The sequence below is a fragment of the Salmo salar genome, chromosome 12 (assembly GCF_965601325.2).
Source record: "Salmo salar chromosome 12, fSalSal1, whole genome shotgun sequence".
In the NCBI taxonomy this organism is placed as follows: Eukaryota; Metazoa; Chordata; class Actinopteri; order Salmoniformes; family Salmonidae; genus Salmo; species Salmo salar.
The window spans coordinates 97,612,373-97,632,209 of record NC_138302.1 but is presented as its reverse complement, the minus strand read 5'-3'; the positions used below and the strand labels follow the sequence as shown (position 1 = coordinate 97,632,209).

The following is a 19,837-nucleotide window of genomic DNA, read 5'->3' as shown; positions in this document are numbered from 1 at the left end:
AATTAGAGGTGTACCTGTGGATGTATTTCAAGGCCTACCTTCAAACTCAGTGCCTCTTTGCTTGACATCATGGGAAAATCTAAAGAAATCAGCCAAGACATCAACAACAAAAAAATGTAGACCTCCACAAGTCTGGTTCATCCTTGGTAGCAATTTCCAAACGCCTGAAGGTACCACATTCATCTCTGCAAACAATAGTACGCAAGTATAAACACCATGGGACCACGCAGCCCTCAGGAAGGAGACGCGTTCTGCCTCCTAGAGATGAACGTACTTTGGTGTGAAAAGTGCAAATCAATCCCAGAACAACAGCAAAGGACCTTGTGAAGATGCTGGAGGAAACAGGTACAAAAGTATCTATATCCACAGTAAAACGAGTCCTATACCGCTCTGCAAGGAACAAGACACTGCTCCAAAACTGCCTTAAAAAAACCAGACTACAGTTTGCAAATACACATGGGGACAAAGATTGTACTTTTTGGAGAAATGTCCTCTGGTCTGATGAATCAAAAATATAACTGTTTGGCCATAATGACCATCGTTATGTTTGGAGGAAAAAGGAAAAGCCTTGCAAGCCGAAGAACACCATCCCAACCGTGAAGCACGGGGGGTGGCAGCATCATGTTGTGGGGGTGCTTTGCTGCAGGAGGGCCTGGTGCACTTCACAAAATAGATGGCATCATGAGGGAGGGAAGTTATGTGGATATGTTGAATCAACATCTAAAGACATCAGTCAGGAAGTTAAAGCTTGGTCGCAAATGGGTCTTCCAAATGGACAATGATCCCAAGCATACTTCCAAAGTATGCTACCAAACACTAATTGAGTGTATGTAAACTTCTGACCCACTGGGAATGTGATGAAATAAATAAAAGCTGAAATAAATCATTCTCTCTACTATTATTCTGACATTTCACATTCTTAAAATAAAATATCCTAACTGACCTAAAACAGGGATTTTTTACTAGGATTAAATGTCAGGATTTGTGAAAAACTGAGTTTAAATATTATTTGGCGAAGGTTTTATGTAAACTTCCTACTGCAACTGTATAATGGGGTGGTCATTTTGGACCTGGAACACAGAATTAATTAACATGAAACGAAAACAACAGGAGGGCTGAATTTTTTTTTAAAAAGCTGCAATATGTCACTTTTTTGGTGACCTGACCAAATTCACATAGATTTGTGAGTTATAGATCTGTCATTCTCATTGAAAGCTAGTCTAAGAAGCGGTAGATCTGTTCTATGTGCAATATTTCTATGCTTCCTGTGCTTAAGTTTAGTTTTGCTTCTTTTACTTTCAGTTTTGTACTCCAGCTTCAAACCGCTGAAAATACAATATTTTGGGTTATTGAAAATATATTTCACAGTGGTTTAGATGGTACAGTACGGGGGAAAAATGTATGAAATGTATGCATTCACTACTGTAAGTCGTGAATAAGAGCGTCTGCTAAATGACTAAAATGAAAAATGAAAAGTACAATGATTCTCTATGCTATTCTTGCTTGTTTTAACACATAAACTGAAATTAGGGGAAGTATTAGAATTTTAGCAACCAGGAAATGGCGGAGCGATTTCTGCATATTGCATCTTTAAGTGCCTTTGAAATGGGTATGGTAGTAGTTGCCAGGCACACGGGTTTGAAGGTGTCAAGAACTGCAACGCTGCTGGGTTTTTCCCATGTGTATCAAGAATGGTCCACCACCCAAAGGACATCCAGCCAACTTGACACAACTGTAGGAAACATTGGAGTCAACATGGCTAGCATCCCTGTGGAACACTTTCGACACCTTCTAGAGTCCATGCCCGGACGAATGAAGTCTATTATGAGGGAAAAAGGGGGTGCAACACAATATTAGGAAGGTGTTCCTAATGTTTTGTACACTCAGCGTACGATAAACAGAGCAGCAGCAGCATATATGCTGATTGTATGTGAGTGTGTGTGTAGAGTCAGTATGAATGCGTGTGCATATGTGTGTGTGAGCAAATTAAGTGTGTGTGTGTGTGTGTGTGTGTGTGTGTGTGTGTGTGTGTGTGTGTGTGTGTGTGTGTGTGTGTGTGTGTGTGTGTGTTGGAGTGTCAGTGTGAGTGTGTGTGAATGAGTGTGTAGAGTCCTGTGAGTGTGTCGAGTCAGTGTGTAGAGTCCTGTGAGTGTGTCGAGTCAGTGTGTGGAGTCAGTGTGTAGAGTCCTGTGAGTGTGTGGAGTCAGTGTGTAGAGTCCTGTGAGTGTGTCGAGTCAGTGTGTAGAGTTCTGTGAGTGTGTGTAGAGTCAGTGTGTAGAGTCCTGTGAGAGTGTCGAGTCAGAGTCAAAATAAAACAGTCTATGCAGTTAGTCTTTATTGTAGGGTAGCGTTTTTCGTATTGAATCTTGCTCTGGAGGCAGCTCAGCAGTGTTCGCTACATGGCACAGCCACAAAGTCATAGCATCAGATTTGAAACCTAACCTTAACCTTAAACACACTGCTACCCCTAATGTCTAACCCTAACCTTAAACACACTGCTACCCCTAATGTCTAACCCTAACCTTAAACACACTGCTAACCCTAATGTCTAACCCTAACCTTAAACACACTGCTACCCCTAATGCCTAACCCTAACCTTAAACACACTGCTAACCCTAATGCCTAACCCTAACCTTAAACACACTGCTAACCCTAATGACTAACCCTAACCTTAAACACACTGCTACCCCTAATGCCTAACCCTAACCTTAAACACACTGCTAACCCTAATGCCTAACCCTAACCTTAAACACACTGCTACCCCTAATGCCTAACCCTAACCTTAAATGAAAACCAAAAACCCTATTTTTGGTTTCATGAATTTTTACAATATAGTGCAAAAAAACTGAGTAAAAACGCAAACGGACAACTAGAAAAAAGCTCAAACCAAGTTTATTCACCCACTGGGTCATACAGCTGCAACGACAGGGCATGATTACACAAGCGTGGTCAGGCGTGGTGAGCGCCGTACACATCTAGACAACCAATACATCTCTGTTGCTAGGCAGGAATTGAATTGTTTCCTCTCACTGGTGTAGTCACAACCCTGTCTGTATACTAAAACCTTTTGTGGGCGTGGGAGTGTATGTGTGAGATAGTACTGCAGTAGGAGAGACGTTGTGGTGGGCCTCTCTGGCCTCTTTCCCAGACGTTTCTGCTCACTTCATCTGTTGATTTGACCTGGAGACGCATTCCTCACTCCTCCATAGTTCCGCAGACGGCCTGCCTTATCAGAGACAAAAAAATTGCATTTCACCTCCCTCTTCAGAAATATGAAACAGAATTTGAAGTTTTTACTCTCAGTAATTTTCCATATTTCTAGTCCCATCTATCCTTCATTGACCCCAACACATGCATTCCTTATACATGTAATGTAATTCATGAGTTTTAGTGTGGTAACTTGAATCAGTACATTTCAAGCTAGAGTCTAACAATAGCAAGTGTTTTCTTTGCAGCTGGCCTATCTAAGGAGAAATCTCTCAGTTCTGACCCCAGGACAGGACTCGTGATAATAAACGTCTTCTGTTTCCTGTCCCTGTGAACAGCTCAGGAGGAAGGGACGATCCCACCCGGAAGAGGAGGGGCATGTGATGACCAAGGGCAGTCTGGGTAGGACCACGCCCGCTGTGGCTGCCTCCGAGAGACGGAAGTCACTCAAACTGGTGAGAGAGGGAGGGAGGGAGAGGGGGGAGAGGTAAAAGGAGGGGAGAGAGAGAGAGGGGTAGAAGGTGGGGTATAGGGGGGAGAGAGAGAGAGGGGGAGGGAGGAGAGAGAGAGAGAGAGCGAGAGGGAGGGGGAGGGAGGGAGGGGAGAGTGGGTGAGAGGGGAGAGTGAGGGTGGGATAGGGAGAGCGGGATAGGGGGAGAGAGAGTAAGAGGGGAGAGAGAGAGAGGGGGATAGGGAGAGGGGGATATGGGGAGAAAGGGAGGGAGGGGAGAGTGGGAGGGGTGAGGGAGGGAGGGAGGGAGGGGAGAGTGGGTGAGAGGGGAGAGTGAGGGTGGGATAGGGAGAGCGGGATAGGGGGAGAGAGGGAGGGAGGGGAGAGTGAGAGGGGAGAGAGAGAGAGAGAGAGGGGGATAGGGAGAGCGGGATAGGGGGGAGAAAGGGAGGGAGGGGGGAGAGAGAGAGAGAGAGGGGGATAGGGAGAGGGGGATAGGGGGGAGAGAGGGAGATGGGGTAGGGGGAATGGGAGGGAGGGGAGAGTGAGAGGGGAGAGAGACAGAGAGAGGGGGATAGGGAGAGCGGGATAGGGGGGGAGAGAGGGGTAGGGGGAATGGGAGGAGGGAGAGAAACAGAGGGAGGGGGAGGGGGGTTGTAAACCAAACGTCAGATTCAGTTGAACCTGCACTGTAGAAATAAGCTCCAAACCCTAAGAGACCTGCACGCAATGCACAGCATCCTTACTGCTAGTTTGATTGGGAAGGAGGATACCTAGTCAGTTGTACAACTGAATGCATTCAACTGAAATGTGTCTTCCGCATTTAACCCCCAACCCCATCTGAATCAGAGATTGAATACCGACCCCTGCTATTCTCATCACTTGTCCCACCCCCCGTCTGTCTGTAGGACTGTCTTCTGGGTTCAGCGCGTTGCATCCTGTTCCAGTGTCCTCTCCACAGCTTCTCTGGCTCTGCTGTCCTCATCATCCAGGGACGTTTGTGGAACAGCACCTTCCTGGAGGTAAAACACCACATCACCTATCACATTGTGTTAATAAAGACTACGGTTCCCATAATGCAATGCATTACACGCCGGCAGGTTGATACAATTGTATGGCCTTTTATGGCCACACACCTATGTACTTTGCTAGCTGAATCATCTGGTTATTAAAAGAAAAGACATGTTTTGTCATACCCGTGGTATATGGTCTGATGTACCACGGATGTCAGCCAATCAGCTTTCAGGGCTCAAACCACCCACTCAACATCTCAACTCCCATACTGGAATCCACTCAACATCTCAATGCTCCCATACTGGAATCCACTCAACATCTCAATGCTCCCATACTGGAAAAGCCTCAACATCTCAACGCTCCCCTGAACTTAATGCAAGTCTAATATAATAGTAGCATTTGTATTGATTAAACAGTTATTGTGAAAGGGCATTATGAAGAATTGAGAGCGATCACGGACTGTAACTACAAAGGCAACACGAGGGCTGCAGCAGGATGGGGGGGGGACACTTTGCATTGTACTTTACCTATGTATAAATCAACATTAGCCATCATTGTCCAACTTCTTTGTCATGTATTAGTAAGGAAACAATGAGCATGATTCATAGTAATTGACTAAAGCACAGTGTCTCAAAGTGGGGATCCTGTGAGTTTACATGGTGTAATACAATACAATATTATTAATGAACATATTATGTTCTTAAACCTGGGCAACATGGGCCTAATTCTTGTATCTTGTGTTGTTCTTGGCTAGTTGTATTCCACCTTTTACATAAATGCACTGTATAAATGCATTGTAATTTAAATCTAGAATCCTTCGTTGCTACATCAAGTTTTGGTATGGATTACCATGATATATACCCATTGATTGTTGAAGAATATAACTTGTAAATGCTTCATGAGCTTAGTTCAACTGTCACACTCCATGAGATCACAAAATATAAACTTGTTTTTCTCCAATGTTTGTAAACAATGTGAATGTAAACAAACACTGTATAGCCTCAACACGTGGTAAATCTATACTATATCATGGATGGTCAGTCCTTGCATCCATAACGCTGGCTGTGAATCTGAGAGTAGTTACATTTCTCCAGGCCCATCCCTCAGCTTTTTATCAAAACAGTGGCGGGGTGGCTGCTTTGTTATTGACTCTAGCTTTAAGCTTTTTTTCTGACCCCTGACAAAATGTGTAGAATTGCAGAAAATGTTCTCTCTGACACCAGGAAGTGGGTCTTTAAAATGTTCCTTCCCAGGGCCCGAGACTTGGTTTATCTAGCCATGCACTGCCAGTCTGTGTGAACCTTCTTATATGCTATTTTTTATATATATAAGATCATATTTATCCCCATCGAGTTATGAGGGGGTCGCTGAGGAATTTACTCTTCCCTTGTCTCGCACTTCTCATCTCTTTCTTCTCTCTCTCTTCTCTCTTCTTCTCTCTTCTCTCTTCTCTCCGTCAGGAGTTCCCATCAGTCAGTGCTTTGGAGCTGCTGGTTAGAGCCAACATCACAGTCAAGTCTAGCATCAAACACCTGGTGCTGAATGATGCTGCCGCACAGGTAACACACACACACACACACACACACACACACACACACACACACACACACACACACACACACACACACACACACACACACACACACACACACACACACACACACACACACCACACACACACACACACACACACACACACACACGGATAACTAGGGCCAGGCTTTTCCTGACCAAGACGCTGGGCTTTAACTACTAGTGATACATACACAGTAAAGACAAGACACTTCACAATAAAACACTCATTGCTTTATATTACTGTGTTTTCCCTGTAGATCCCAGTGATGATTTACCCAGAGGTTGGTCTGACTGCCCAGTACTGGATCCCCTGGTGGTGGATTCTCATAGCCATCCTGGTTGGTATCCTGGTGTTGTCCCTGATGGTCTGCATCCTCTGGAAGGTACCAGCAACTTTAATAGTATAACCTAGACTAAACACATTTTAATCATTTAGCAGACACTCTTATCCAGAGCAACTTACAGTAGTGAATGCATACATTTCATACATTTTTTTCTCCATACTGGTCCCCCATGGGAATCAAACCCACAACCCTGGCATTGCAAACACCATGCTCTACCAACTGAGCCACACGGGACACCTCTATTACTGTGCCTTACATGTCTATATAATCACAGGTGGAAAAAGTAATCAATTATCATACTTGAGTAAAAGTAAAGATACTTAATAGAAAACGACTCAAGTAAAAGTGAAAGTCACCAAGTAAAATATTACTGGAGTAAAAGTCTAAAAGTATCTGGTTTTAAATGTACTGAAGTACAGTGGTGGACAAAGTACTAAATTGTCATACTTGAGTGAAAGTACAAAGTAAAAGTATGCTTACTATACATCAAATTCCTGATATTAAGCAAACCAGACAACACGATTTCCTTATTATTGTTATTTTTTGACGGCCAGAGGTATACTCCACCACTCAGACATCATTTACAAACTAAGCATTTGTGTTTAGTGATTCTGCCAGATCAGAGGCAGTAGGGATGACCAGGGATGTTCTCTTGATAAGTGTGTGAATTGGAACCTTTTCCTGTACCTGCTAAGCATTCAAATTGTAACAAGTACTTTTGGGTGTCAAGGAAAATGTACATTATTTTCTTTAGGAATGTAGTGAAGTAAAATTAAAAGTTGTCAAAAATATAAATAGTAAAGTAAAGTACAGATACCCCAAAAAATTATTTAAGTAGTACTTTAATAAAGTATTTTTACTTAAGTACTTTACACAACTGTATATAATCCTGGTTGGTATCCTGGTGCTGGTTCTGCTGGTCTGCCCACTCTGAAATGTACCAACACACATCATATATGTGTCACAGCTGTCTTCAGGAAAGGACCAAAAATGCAGCAGAGTTAGTGTTCGTCATCTTGAATTTAATAGAAAGAACACTACAAAAACAAGGAAACTGACAGCCAACAGTCCTGTCAGGTGCAACCACACTAAACAAGAAACAATTACCCACAACCCCAAAGAAAAACACACACTCCTATATAGGACTCCCAATCAAAGGCAACTCAACACACCTGCCTTCAATTGGGAGTCCCAATCACCAACACAACCATTCACACACACAAAAACCCTGCCACATCCTGATCAAAACTAATCCAATTGCTCCCTCTGCTGGTCAGGATGTGACAATATGACTATACCTACTGTAGTTACTGTACCTATATTATCCTGGATGCCCCAGGGCAGTGATTGGGGACATTGCCCTGTGTAGGGTACAGTCTTTCGGATGGGACGTTAAACAAGTGTCATGAGTCTCTGTGGTCGCTAAAGAACCCATGTTACTTATCATAAGATTAAGAGTAGGGGTGTTAACACCGATGTCTTGGCTAAATGCCAAAACTGGCCTTCATACCATCATGGACACCTAATCATCCCCAGCTTACAATTGGCTCATTTATTCCCTCCTCCTCTCCCTTGAAACTATTCCCCAGGTCAATGCTGTAAATCAGAATGAGTTCTTAGCAGGGGTTGGAAGCGTTTCAGGGAACAGAACCAGAAACGGAAAAAAAAACATTTTCAGAGGAATGGAAACCGAACAGGGAACAGAAGTTATCTCTCCTGCTCTGGAACAGAACCGTTATTTTCACATCTTTAAAACCGGTTAATAACAGTATTTTTTATTCCCAAAAAAGCTGTGATCTTCAGATCTTTGTTCTATTCTCCTCACCTCTCTGAGATAAGTCAGTTATTTACCTCTGCTCTATTCCATCTCTCCTCTCTTCATCTCTAGTCCATCTCTCCATCTCTTTTACTCTGTACTTCTTTTCACCTCCCTCCCTCCACTACATCTCTGTTGTAACTTCTACTCCTCCCCCCTCCTCCACCTCCTCCTTCTTCTCCTCCCCCCTCTCCTCCTTCTCCTTCTCATCCCCCCTCTCCTCCTTCTCCTCCTCCTCCTCTTCCACCCTCTCCTCAGTGTGGGTTCTTCAAGCGTACGGAGCGTCACCCCCAGTACGAGACAGAATACTACCACGCCCACATGCACATTCAGCCCTCTGAGGTGGAGAAGCAGGCATCAGACCAATAGGTTCCTGCTTTCCCCTCCCCTCTCCCCCAAGCGGTAAAACCACGCACCCTGGCCTGCCTCGTACTGGCATGCCCTGGTCTCTCACGCCCTGCAGTTCCCTTTAGACACTGATCCAGGTTCAGTTTTGCATTGCCTCCTCTAATGGTTAAGGTTAGGTGTTTTGGGGATGGGTAGCTGATCCTAGATCTGTGCCTGACGGACAGAGACCTGTTGTACTGCGTGCTGTGGCTCTGCCTGCCGTGTGATCTTTGACCTTAAATTCTGTACCTGAAACAAGTTCATTCTGGCAAAAGAAAATTGTGTTCATGTTGCTAATAATTCTGGTTCTATTCATTAACATTATCATTCCATCTGGTCCCACACTTGATAACAATGTTAGAATGCCAGAATGAATATGTGTTCTCTGTTGTTCGTTTGTGTTTCTGAAAAAATGGGGGACGCTGCAAGAGTGTGGTGGCTGTAGGTGAAATGACAATGTGCGGCAGCACAATTGTAATGTTTTGCAAGGCACTGGTGTGTTTTCTTTGCTTGTGTGTGGCACCTGTTTTACTGACGTTTCACAAGTCATTTGGACATTTTGGCTTGTGTGTCACCTGTTTTTTTTTTTACTGACGTTTCTCAAGTCATCTGGACATTTTGGTTTGTGTGGCACCTGTTTTACTGACGTTTCACAAGTCATCTGGACATTTTGGTTTGTGTGGCACATGCACAATCAAAAGAAAAAAATCTCCTTCAGGTTACTCAGCGGCATCAGCAATGTGCATTTTTCATACGCTCTCTCCCACTCCCCCCCCCCCCCCCCCCCCCTCCCCCCCCTCTCTCTCCCACAGTGTGGTTTCTTCCGTCGGGTCCAGTATGAAGACAAAGTGCCTCAGTACTATGCGGTGAAGATTCCCCATCAGGACCTGCCCCAGTTCCATGAGAGCCAGCAGAAGGCAGAGATCCTCCAGAAGAAAGAGTGGGCCACACACTGGAGCGATGGAACCTCCTGATTGACAGCAACAACAAAAACAACAACAAGGAATTGAATAATAACAAACCCCCAATTCAACCCATATGGCACTCACTAACTCTGCGGAGTAATACATGTGTGCACACAGACTGACCGTGTCACAACACACATTGAGGCTACGTCCTGCTTCTTCACCCTTCTTCTGAAGTGGACTTATTAATGCTGACTACTCTCTCCTACGTATTTATATGGACATTGATGCTAACTTTCTACATTGTCTCTATAGTCCAGCAATTTGGATTTGAGATTAAATGTTCCATATGAGGTGACGCTACATAATGTCATCTTTCACTTGAGGGTATTATTCATACATATCTGATTTACCATTTAGAAATGAAAGCACTTTATAGATCTAGTCCCCCCATTTATAGCGTCAAATGTAGTATTTGGTCCCATATTCCTGGCACACAATAACTACATCAAGCTTGTGACTCTACAAATGTGTTGGCTGCATTAGATGGTTCTAAATACTTCTACATGAATGTGGATAACCATGAATCATGAAAGACAATGAGTGAGAAAGTTACAGAGGGTCAAAGATCTTGCCCCCAAGACATGCTAACCTCCCTTGTTATTGGTCATGTTGAGAGGTTAGCATGCTTTGCTGTAGCTTCTATAACTTTCTCACTCATTATTATTCATAATTCATTCATGATTTTTCTTAATCATGGCATTATCAGAATTGATTTAGAACTGTTCACTAACATCTTATCTACTCACTTAGATGGAAGATCACTCCAATCATCATTCACCATTCAGTTCCTATTGGGCAAAACCCAAAACCCAACCAAAACAAACTATGACTGATTCCAAGAAGTTTATAGAGTCACAAGCTTGACGTAGTCGTTGCATGCTAGAAATATGGGAGCAAATACTCAACTTTTGACTACTTTAGGACACTATAAGTAAAAATGTGTCCAAATACTTAAATCAGATATGACAATACCCCCCCCCCCCAAAAAAAGGTGGCATTCTGTACTGTCACCTCATATGAACAATTGATCTCAAATCCGAAATGATGAAGTATAGAGCAAAATGTAAAAATGTTGCATCACTGTCCACATACATACACTACATAGTGTACATCAATATGGCATGAAAGTCCCGCCTACTTCCTGGATCATGTCCCACACGGTTTTTGAAGTGCCGTCAAAATATCATCAAATTCATGAGAAAATATAATTTAAAGATGCACAATGCAGAAATCGCTCTGCCATTTCCTGGTTGCTAAAATTCTAATAGTTTGCCAGCTTTTCACACTCTTGGCATTCTCTCAACCAGTTGCACCTGGAATGGTTTTCCAACAGTCTTGAAGGAGTTCCCACAAATGCTGAGCACTTGTTTGCTGCTTTTCCTTCATTCTGCGGTCCGACTCTTCCCAAACCAACTAAATTGGGTTGAGGTCGGGTGATTGTGGAGGCCAGGTCATCTGATGCAGCACTACATCACTCTCATTTTTGGTCAAATAGCCCTTACACAGCCTGGAGGTGTGTTGGGTCATTGTCCTGTTGAAAAACAAATTGTAGTTTCACTAAGCGCAAACCAGATGGGATGGCATATCGCTGCAGAATGCTGTGGTAGCTATGCTGGTTAAGAGAGCCTTGAATTCTAAATAAATCACTGACAGTGTCACCAGCAAGCACCCCTACACCATCACACCTCCTCCATGCTTCACGGTGGGAACCACACATGCGGAGATCATCCGTTCACCTACTCTTTGTCTCACAAAGACATGGTGGTTGGAACCAAAAATTGAACAGTTGGACTCATCCAACCAAAGGGCAGATTTCTACCAGTCTAATGTCCATTGCTCTTCTTATTGATGTCCTTTAGTAGTGGTTTCGTTGCAGCAATTTGACCATAAAGGCCTGATTCCTGCAGTCTCCTCTGAACAGTTGATGTTGAAATGTGTCTGTTACTTGAACTCAGTGAAGCATTTATTTGGGCTGCAATTTCTGAGGCTGGTAACTCGAATTAACTTATTCTCTGCAGCAGAGGTAACTCTGGGTCTTCCTTTCCTGTGGCGATCCTCATGAGAGCCAGTTTCATCATAATGCTTGATGGTTTTTGCGACTGCACTGAAGAAACTTGAAAGGTTCTTGAACTTTCCCGAATTGACTGACCTTCATATCTTAAAATAATGATGGACTGTCATTTCTCTTTGCTTATTTGAGCTGTTGTTGCCATAACCTCGCTAGGGGAGGTGGGACGAAATCGTCCCACACTATTCAACAGCCAGTGAAAAATCAGCGCGCCAAATTTAAAACCACAAAATGTCATAATTCAAAGTTCTCAAACAAAGGGCTATTTTACACCATTTTATTGATACACTTCTCCTGAATCGAACCACGTTGTCCGATTTCCAAAAGGCTTTACAGCGAAAGCAAAACATTAGATTATGTTAGGAGAGTACATAAACACAAATAACCACACAGCCATTTCCATGCAACTAGCATGCATCACAAATACCCAAAACACAGCTAAATGCAGCACTAACCTTTGACGATCTTCATCAGATGACACTCCTAGGACATCATGTTACACAATCCATGCATTTTTTGTTCAATCAACTTCATATTTATATCTAAAAACAGCATTTTACATCGGCGCGTGACGTTCAGAAAATATTTTGCCTCCAATACGTCCGGTGAACAGCGCTACAATTTACAAAAATACTCATCATAAACGTTGATAAAATATTAAACTGTGATTCAAAGAATTATAGATGAACATCTCCTTTATGCTAACGCTGTGAAAGATTTCAAATTAACTTTACTGGGAAAGCACACTTTGCAATAATCTGAGTACTGCGCTCAGAAAAATACACTAGGCAATACAGATAGCCGCCATTTTGGAGCCATCTAAAATCATAAATTGCATAAGAAATATTCCCTTACCTTTGATGATCTTCATCAGAAGGCACTTCCAGGAATCCCAGGTCCATAATAAATGTTGTTTTGTTCGATAAACTCCATCATTTATGTCCAAATAGCTCCTTGTTGTTCGCGCATTCAGTTCAGCTACTCCAAATGTAGGAAGCGCGCCGAAAAGAAAAGTAAAAATAAAATCTATTTAAGTTCGTTCAAACATGTCAAACGTTGTAAAGCATCAATCTTTAGGGCCTTTTGAACATGAAACTTCGGTAATATTCCAACCGGACGGTTCCTGTGTCTTGAAAAACGTTTTGGAACACAGGTCCCTTCTCACATGAACGCACGCCAATGAACTGATGGGTCTACAACTTCCCAGCCTTCTTGTTGGGTCTCTGTTCATCATAGACGCCTCAAACAACTTTCTAAAGACTGTTGACATCTAGTGGAAGCCTTAGGAACTGCGAAATGAACCCTAACTCACTGTGTGTTCCATTGGCAATGAGTTGAAAGGACTACAAGCACCAGAATTCTCACTTCCTGGTTAGATTCTTCTCAGATTTTTGCCTGCCATATGAGTTCTGTTATACTCACAGACATCATTCAAACAGTTTTAGAAACTTCAGAGTGTTTTCTATCCAAATCTACTAATAATATGCATATTCCAGTTCCTGGGCCCGAGTAGTAGGCCATTTAATTTGGGTACGTTTTTCATCCGGCCGTGAAAATACTGCCCCCTACCCTAGAGAGGATAATATGGACTTGGTCTTTTACCAAATAAGGATATCTTCTGTATACCCCCCCCCCCCCCCCCCACACACACACACACACACCTTGCCACAGCACAACTGATTGGCTCAGTTGGAAAGACATTTCACTAATGAACTTTTAACAAGGCACACCTGTTAATTTAAATACATTCCGGGTGACTACCTCATGAAGCTGGTTGAGAAAATGCCAAGAGTGTGCAAAGCTGTCATCAAGGAAAAGAGTGGCTACTTTGAAGAATTTCAAATATGAAATATATTTTGATTTGTTTAACACTTTTTTGGTTACTACATGAATCCATATGTGTTATTTCATTGTTTTGATGTCTTCACTATTATTCTACAATGTAGAAAATAGTAAAAATAAAGAAAAACCCTTGAATGAGTAGGTGTGTCCAAACTTTTGACTGCATTTTCCATATCCAAAAATATTGTTTTCAGCTGTTTAAAGCTGGTGTGCAAAAATGAAACATAAGAACAGGATGCATAGAAATCACACACATAGAAAATGCTAGACATGCTTTCAATGAGAATGACAGATCTATAACTCACAATTCTATGTGAATTTGTTCAGGTCACCCAAAAAGTTACATATTGCAGCTTTTAGATATATGTACCATTATATTCGTATTTGTGGATTCATCTACCTGATGCCTTTCAAGAAGGTTTTCGATTACGTTTTATTTTTCCTAATCGAAAACGATAGAAGGCATTGGGAAGCGTGTGCAGATCCCCTTACTACACTCTTAGATGCTGTCTAGAATCTAAAAGGGTTATTTGGCTGTCCTCATAGGACAGGGCTCTCCAACCGTTCCTAGAGAGCTACCCTCCTGTAGGTTCACTCCAACCCCTACTGTTTCAGCTTATCAACCAGCTAATTAATAGAATCAGGTGAGCAAAAACCTACAGGACGGTAGCTCTCCAGGAACAGGGTTGGAGAGCCCTGCCATGTGAGAACCATTTGAATAACCCTTTTTGGTTCCAGGAAGAACCCTTTTGTTTTCCATTTAGGGCACTTTCTACAGAGGGTTCAACATGGAACCCGAAAGACTTCCACCTGGAACCAAAAAGGATTCTATCTGGAACCAAAAAGGGTTCTACCTGGAACCGAAAAGGGTTCTCCTTTTGGGACAGCCGAAAAACCCTTTATGAATGATTTTTTCCAAGTGTTTGACTTGGAGTGCTTCTTGCCCTAAATACTGAACTGTTAGAATACTCAGGTATTCAAACCAGCTACCTTTCAGTTACTGGCCTGATGCATTAACCGCTAGGCTACCTGCTGCCCTTAGACTTACCTGAGAGTTTAAGCTTATACGTTGAGAAATTCACAATAATACTACATCACCTAAATAAACATGAAGAAACTACCAAAATATAGGACAATCTAGATATCAGGTCAATACCTTACCCAGCTCAGAGTTCATGGTACAGAGATGCAAACTCAAATGTTTAGAGGTCAATCATTTAACCTTTTCAATCTCTCTTTCTTATCATCTGAGATCCCCGAAGATTGGAAAGCTGCCACGGTCATCCCCCTCTTCAAAGGGGGAGACACTCTAGACCCAAACTGTTACAGACCTATATCTATCCTACCCTGCCTTTCTAAGGTCTTCGAAAGCCAAGTTAACAAACAGATCACCGACCATTTAAAATCCCACCGTACCTTCAGCCACGCTCAAGGTCCTAAACGATATCATAACCACCATCAATAAAAGACAATACTGTGCAGCTGTATTCATCGACCTGGCCAAGGCTTTCGACTCTGTCAATCACCACATTCTTATTGGCAGACTCGACAGCCTTGGTTTCTCAAATGATTGCCTTGCCTGGTTTACCAACTACTTCTCTGATAGAGTTCAGTGTGTCAAATCCGAGGGCCTGTCGTCCGGACCTTTGGCAGTCTCTATGGGGGTGCCACAGGGTTCAATTCTCGGGCCGACTCTTTTCTCTGTATACATCAATGATGTCGCTCTTGCTGCTGGTGATTCTCTGATCCACCTCTAAGCAGAATACACCATTCTGTATACCTCTGGCCCTTCTTTGGACATGGTGTTAACTAACCTCCAGTCAAGCTTCAATGCCATACGACACTCCTTCCGTGGCCTCCAACTGCTCTTAAATACAAGTAAAACGAAATGCATGCTCTTCAACCGATCACTGCCCGCACCTGCCCGCCCGTCCAGCATCACTACTCTGGGCGGTTCTGACTTAGAACATGTGGACAATTACAAATACCTAGGCATCTGGTTAGACCTAGGTGTCTCTTCCTCTTGCCAGTAACTGGGATGTTGGCCTTGTCGGGTGTTCGGAGAATGTCCTGTGCTTCCTGCTTGTTGTAGTAAAAATCTTTGTCTAATCTGAGGTGAGTGATCGCTGTCCTGATATCCAGAAGCTCTTTTTTTGCCGTAAGATACGGTTGCAGAAACATTATGTACAAAATAAGTTGCAAATAACGCGAAAAAAAGCTACATAACAGCACAATTGGTTGGGCGCCCGTAAAACTGCTGCCAATTCTTCCGCCGCCATTTTAAGTTGCCTGGTATGGCAACTGCTCGTCCTCCGACTGCAAGGCACTACAGAGGGTAGTGCGTACGGTCCAATACATCACCGGAGCCAAGCTTCCTGCCATCCAGAACCTTCTATACCAGGCGGTGTCAGAGGAAGGCCCGAAGAATTGTCAAAGACTCTAGCCACGCTGGTCATTGACTGTTCTCTCTGCTACCACACGGCAAGCGGTACCAGAGCACCAAGTCTAGGTCCAAGGGGGCTCTAAACAGCTTCTACCCCCAAGCCGTAAGACTCCTGAACAGCTAATCAAATGGAAACCCAGACTATTTGCATTGCGCCCCCCCCCCCCCCCCCCCCACTTCCCTTCTACGCTGCTGCTACTCTCTGTTATTATCTATGCATATTCATTTCAATAACTCTACCTACATTTAAATATTACCTCAATTACCTCGACACCGGTGCCCCCGCACATTGACTCTGTACCAGTACCCCCTGTATATAGCCTCCACATTGACTCTGTACCGTAACACCCTGTATATAGCCTCCACATTGACTCTGTACCGGTACCCCCTGTATATAGCCTCCACATTGACTCTGTACCAGTACCCCCTGTATATAGCCTCCACATTGACTCTGTACCGGTACCCCCTGTATATAGCCTCCACATTGACTCTGTACCGGTACCCCCTGTATATAGCCTCCACATTGACTCTGTACCAGTACCCCCTGTATATAGCCTCCACATTGACTCTGTACCGGTACCCCCTGTATATAGCCTCCACATTGACTCTGTACCGTAACACCCTGTATATAGCCTCCACATTGACTCTGTACCAGTACCCCCTGTATATAGCCTCCACATTGACTCTGTACCAGTACCCCCTGTATATAGCCTGGTTACTGTTATTTACTGCTGCTCTTTAATTTAATTTAATTATTTTTTATTCTTATCTCTTTTTTTTGTATTTTCTTAAAACTGCATTGTTGGTTAAGGGCTTGTAAGTAAGCATTTCACTGTAAGATGCATGTGACAAATAAAATTTGATTTGATGGCACGCTCTTTTAAGATAATATAATCACAAACTAGCTCTCTGAAATGTTCTTTGTCACCCAAAGACCTGTGTGTGCGTGTGCGTGCCTTTATGTGTGTGTGTGTGTGTGTCATCCTGGTTGTCATGGTGAGTAATGGTGAAACAGTCAGAGGCACTGGGGGGTTATTCTGATAACAATAAGAGGATAGAGAGCACATTAGTCTTAATAAGACAGTCTTTTGGTGGTAAGTTGGTTGCTCTGTAGGGACCACACAGGCTGCGTTAACACAGGCTCTCCTATTCTGAGATATATATATATATATATATATATAGATATATATATATATATATCATATATATATAGATATACATACATACTCTCTAGCTGAGTTTACACAGGCAGCCCAATTCGTTTTCAAAGCTGATCTGATTGGTTAAAATATATAGACTGGGATCTTATTTGCCATCACACACACACACAAGCACAGGCAAAGTAACAGTGTTTCTTCTGTGCCTCTCCTTGCTCTAACCAGGGACCCTCTGGACACGTAAACAACTGGCTTCCCACGAAGCATCGTTACCTATCACTCCACAAAATCCACGGCCCTTGCAGAGCTAGGGAAACAACTACTTCGAGGTCTCAGAGTGAGTTACTTCACCGATTGAAACGCTACTACGGCGAACTACTGACTAGCTTTCCCATTTCACACTGGTTACATCAGCACTGTCAGTCACCAGGTGAGAAGAACATGACAAACAAAACCAGACGGGTCACAATCTGAACCTTGTTCATCAAACAGGAACCAAGGTAGCCTATACAACCTACGATATGTGTTAACTTAGTTCATATAGAACAAACATGAATCTGCATACAGGTATGTGCTGCTAAGTGCTTAGTTGATTAGGACGTTTCGACTGGGTTTTCGTCATAGATGGAATAATGCTGCGTTCACTTGCTAGTCGGAAACTAAGAAACTCTGGTATTTCCCGAATTGCTAGCTGGTTGTCGTTATACAGTCGTGGCCAAAAGTTTTGAGAATGACACAAATATTAATTTTCACAAAGTCTGCTGCTTCAGTGTCTTTAGATATTTTTGTCAGATGGTACTATGGAATACTGAAGTATAATTACAAGCATTTCATAAGTGTCAAAGGCTTTTATTGACAATTACATGAAGTTGATGGAAAGAGTCAATATTTGCAGTGTTGACCATTCTTTTTCAAGACCTCTGCAATCCGCCCTGGCATGCTGTCAATTAACTTCTGGGCCACATCCTGACTGATGGCAGCCCATTCTTGCATAATCAATGCTTGGAGTTCGTCAGAATTTGTGGGGTTTTGTTTGTCCACCCGCCTCATGAGGGTTGACCACAAGTTCTCAATGGGATTAAGGTCTGGGGAGTTTCCTGGCCATGGACCCAAAATATCGATGTTTTGTTCCCCGATCCACTAAGTTAGCACTTTTGCCTTATGGCAAGGTGCTCCATCATGCTGGAAAAGTCATTGTTCGTCACCAAACTGTTCCTGGATGGTTGGGAGAAGTTGCTCTCGGAGGATGTTGGTACCATTCTTTATTCATGTTCTTAGGCAAAATTGTGAGTGAGCCCACTCCCTTGGCTGAGTAGCAACCCCACACATGAATGGTCTCAGGATGCTTTACTGTTGGCATGACACAGGACTGATGGTAGCGCTCACCTTGTCTTCTCCGGACAAGCTTTTTTCCAGATGCCTCAAACAATCGGAAAAGGAGATTCATCAAAGAAAATTACTCTACCCCAGTCCTCAACAGTCCAATCCCTGTACCTTTTGCAGAATATCAGCATGTCCCTGAGATTCCAAGCACCACCCTCCTTTTGAAGCTTCCAGTCTGTTATTCGAACTCAATCAGCATGACAGAGTGATCTCCAGCCTTGTCCTCGTCAACACTCACACCTGTGTTAACGAGAGAATCACTGACATGATGTCAGCTGGTCCTTTTGTGGCAGGGCTGAAATGCAGTGGAAATGTTTTTGGGGGATTCAGTTCATTTGCTTGGCAAAGAGGGACTTTGCAATTATTTGCAATTCATCTGATCACTCTTCATAACACTATATGCAAATTGCCATCATACAAACTGAGGCAGCAGACTTTGTGAAAATTAATATTTGTGTCATTCTCAAAACTTTTTGCCAAGACTGAACACGTGTCGTGTTTAACCAGTTAGCAAGTCGGAAATGTTCAGAGTTTCCTAGTTCAGACCAGCACGAGGACACGGCATATATACACATTTTGTCAAGATTGTTACATCAAGTTTTCACTGTGTTGCAAACGAAACACATGCTTCCCGAGTGGCGCAGCGGTCTAAGGCACTGCATCTCTGTGCATGAGGTGTCACTACAGACACCCTGGTTCAGATCCAAGCTGTATCACATCTGGCTGTGATTGGGTGAGTCCCATAGGGCGGTACACAATTGGCCCAGCGTCGTCTAGGTTTGGCCGGTGTAGGCCGTCATTGTAAATAACAATTTGTTCTTTAACTGACTTGCCTAGTTAAACAAATAAAAAACGCAAGACATGCCAAATTACTAGTTGCTATTTTTTTTTGCCTTTCTTTTACATGGTGAAAACTACAGACAACTCCTTGCTTCTGTATTTGCTGGGTACTCTACAGAGTATTGTCAATGTTGGTGTCTTAGCGAGGGGGAGAGGTAATTTGTTGTCATAGTTTCCTTCCATCTTTTCTCATGGTTCTATACCTACAACTGAAATGTTGCTGTGGAGATAAACCAACGATATAAAGTGCATACAAGTCCATCACCTTTCACTGTGATGCCTTTAGGCAGCTGAATGTTCCTGAAGACAACTGGCTGATATTGTAAAAGTAAGTTTGTAAAT

At 43.1% G+C, this 19,837-nt stretch overlaps 1 protein-coding gene across 3 annotated transcripts in view; it reads left to right on the top strand.

Moving 5' to 3' along the window:
• Window positions 1-13,811, top strand: part of itga7 (integrin, alpha 7) — a 94,443-nt gene extending 80,632 nt beyond the window's left edge. For 2 of the 3 annotated variants that reach the window (XM_014134012.3, XM_014134011.3), the window contains exons 18-22: window positions 3,546-3,662; window positions 4,567-4,680; window positions 6,133-6,231; window positions 6,505-6,630; window positions 9,607-13,811. In XM_014134012.3, the coding sequence (XP_013989487.2) occupies window positions 3,546-3,662; window positions 4,567-4,680; window positions 6,133-6,231; window positions 6,505-6,630; window positions 9,607-9,768 (618 nt within the window). In that variant the 3' untranslated portion in view covers window positions 9,769-13,811. Of the gene's footprint in view, window positions 1-3,545; window positions 3,663-4,566; window positions 4,681-6,132; window positions 6,232-6,504; window positions 6,631-8,665; window positions 8,810-9,606 lie in introns of all 3 variants that reach the window. The other variant, XM_014134013.3, reaches the window with a different exon arrangement.
• Window positions 13,812-19,837: the final 6,026 nt, after the last annotated feature.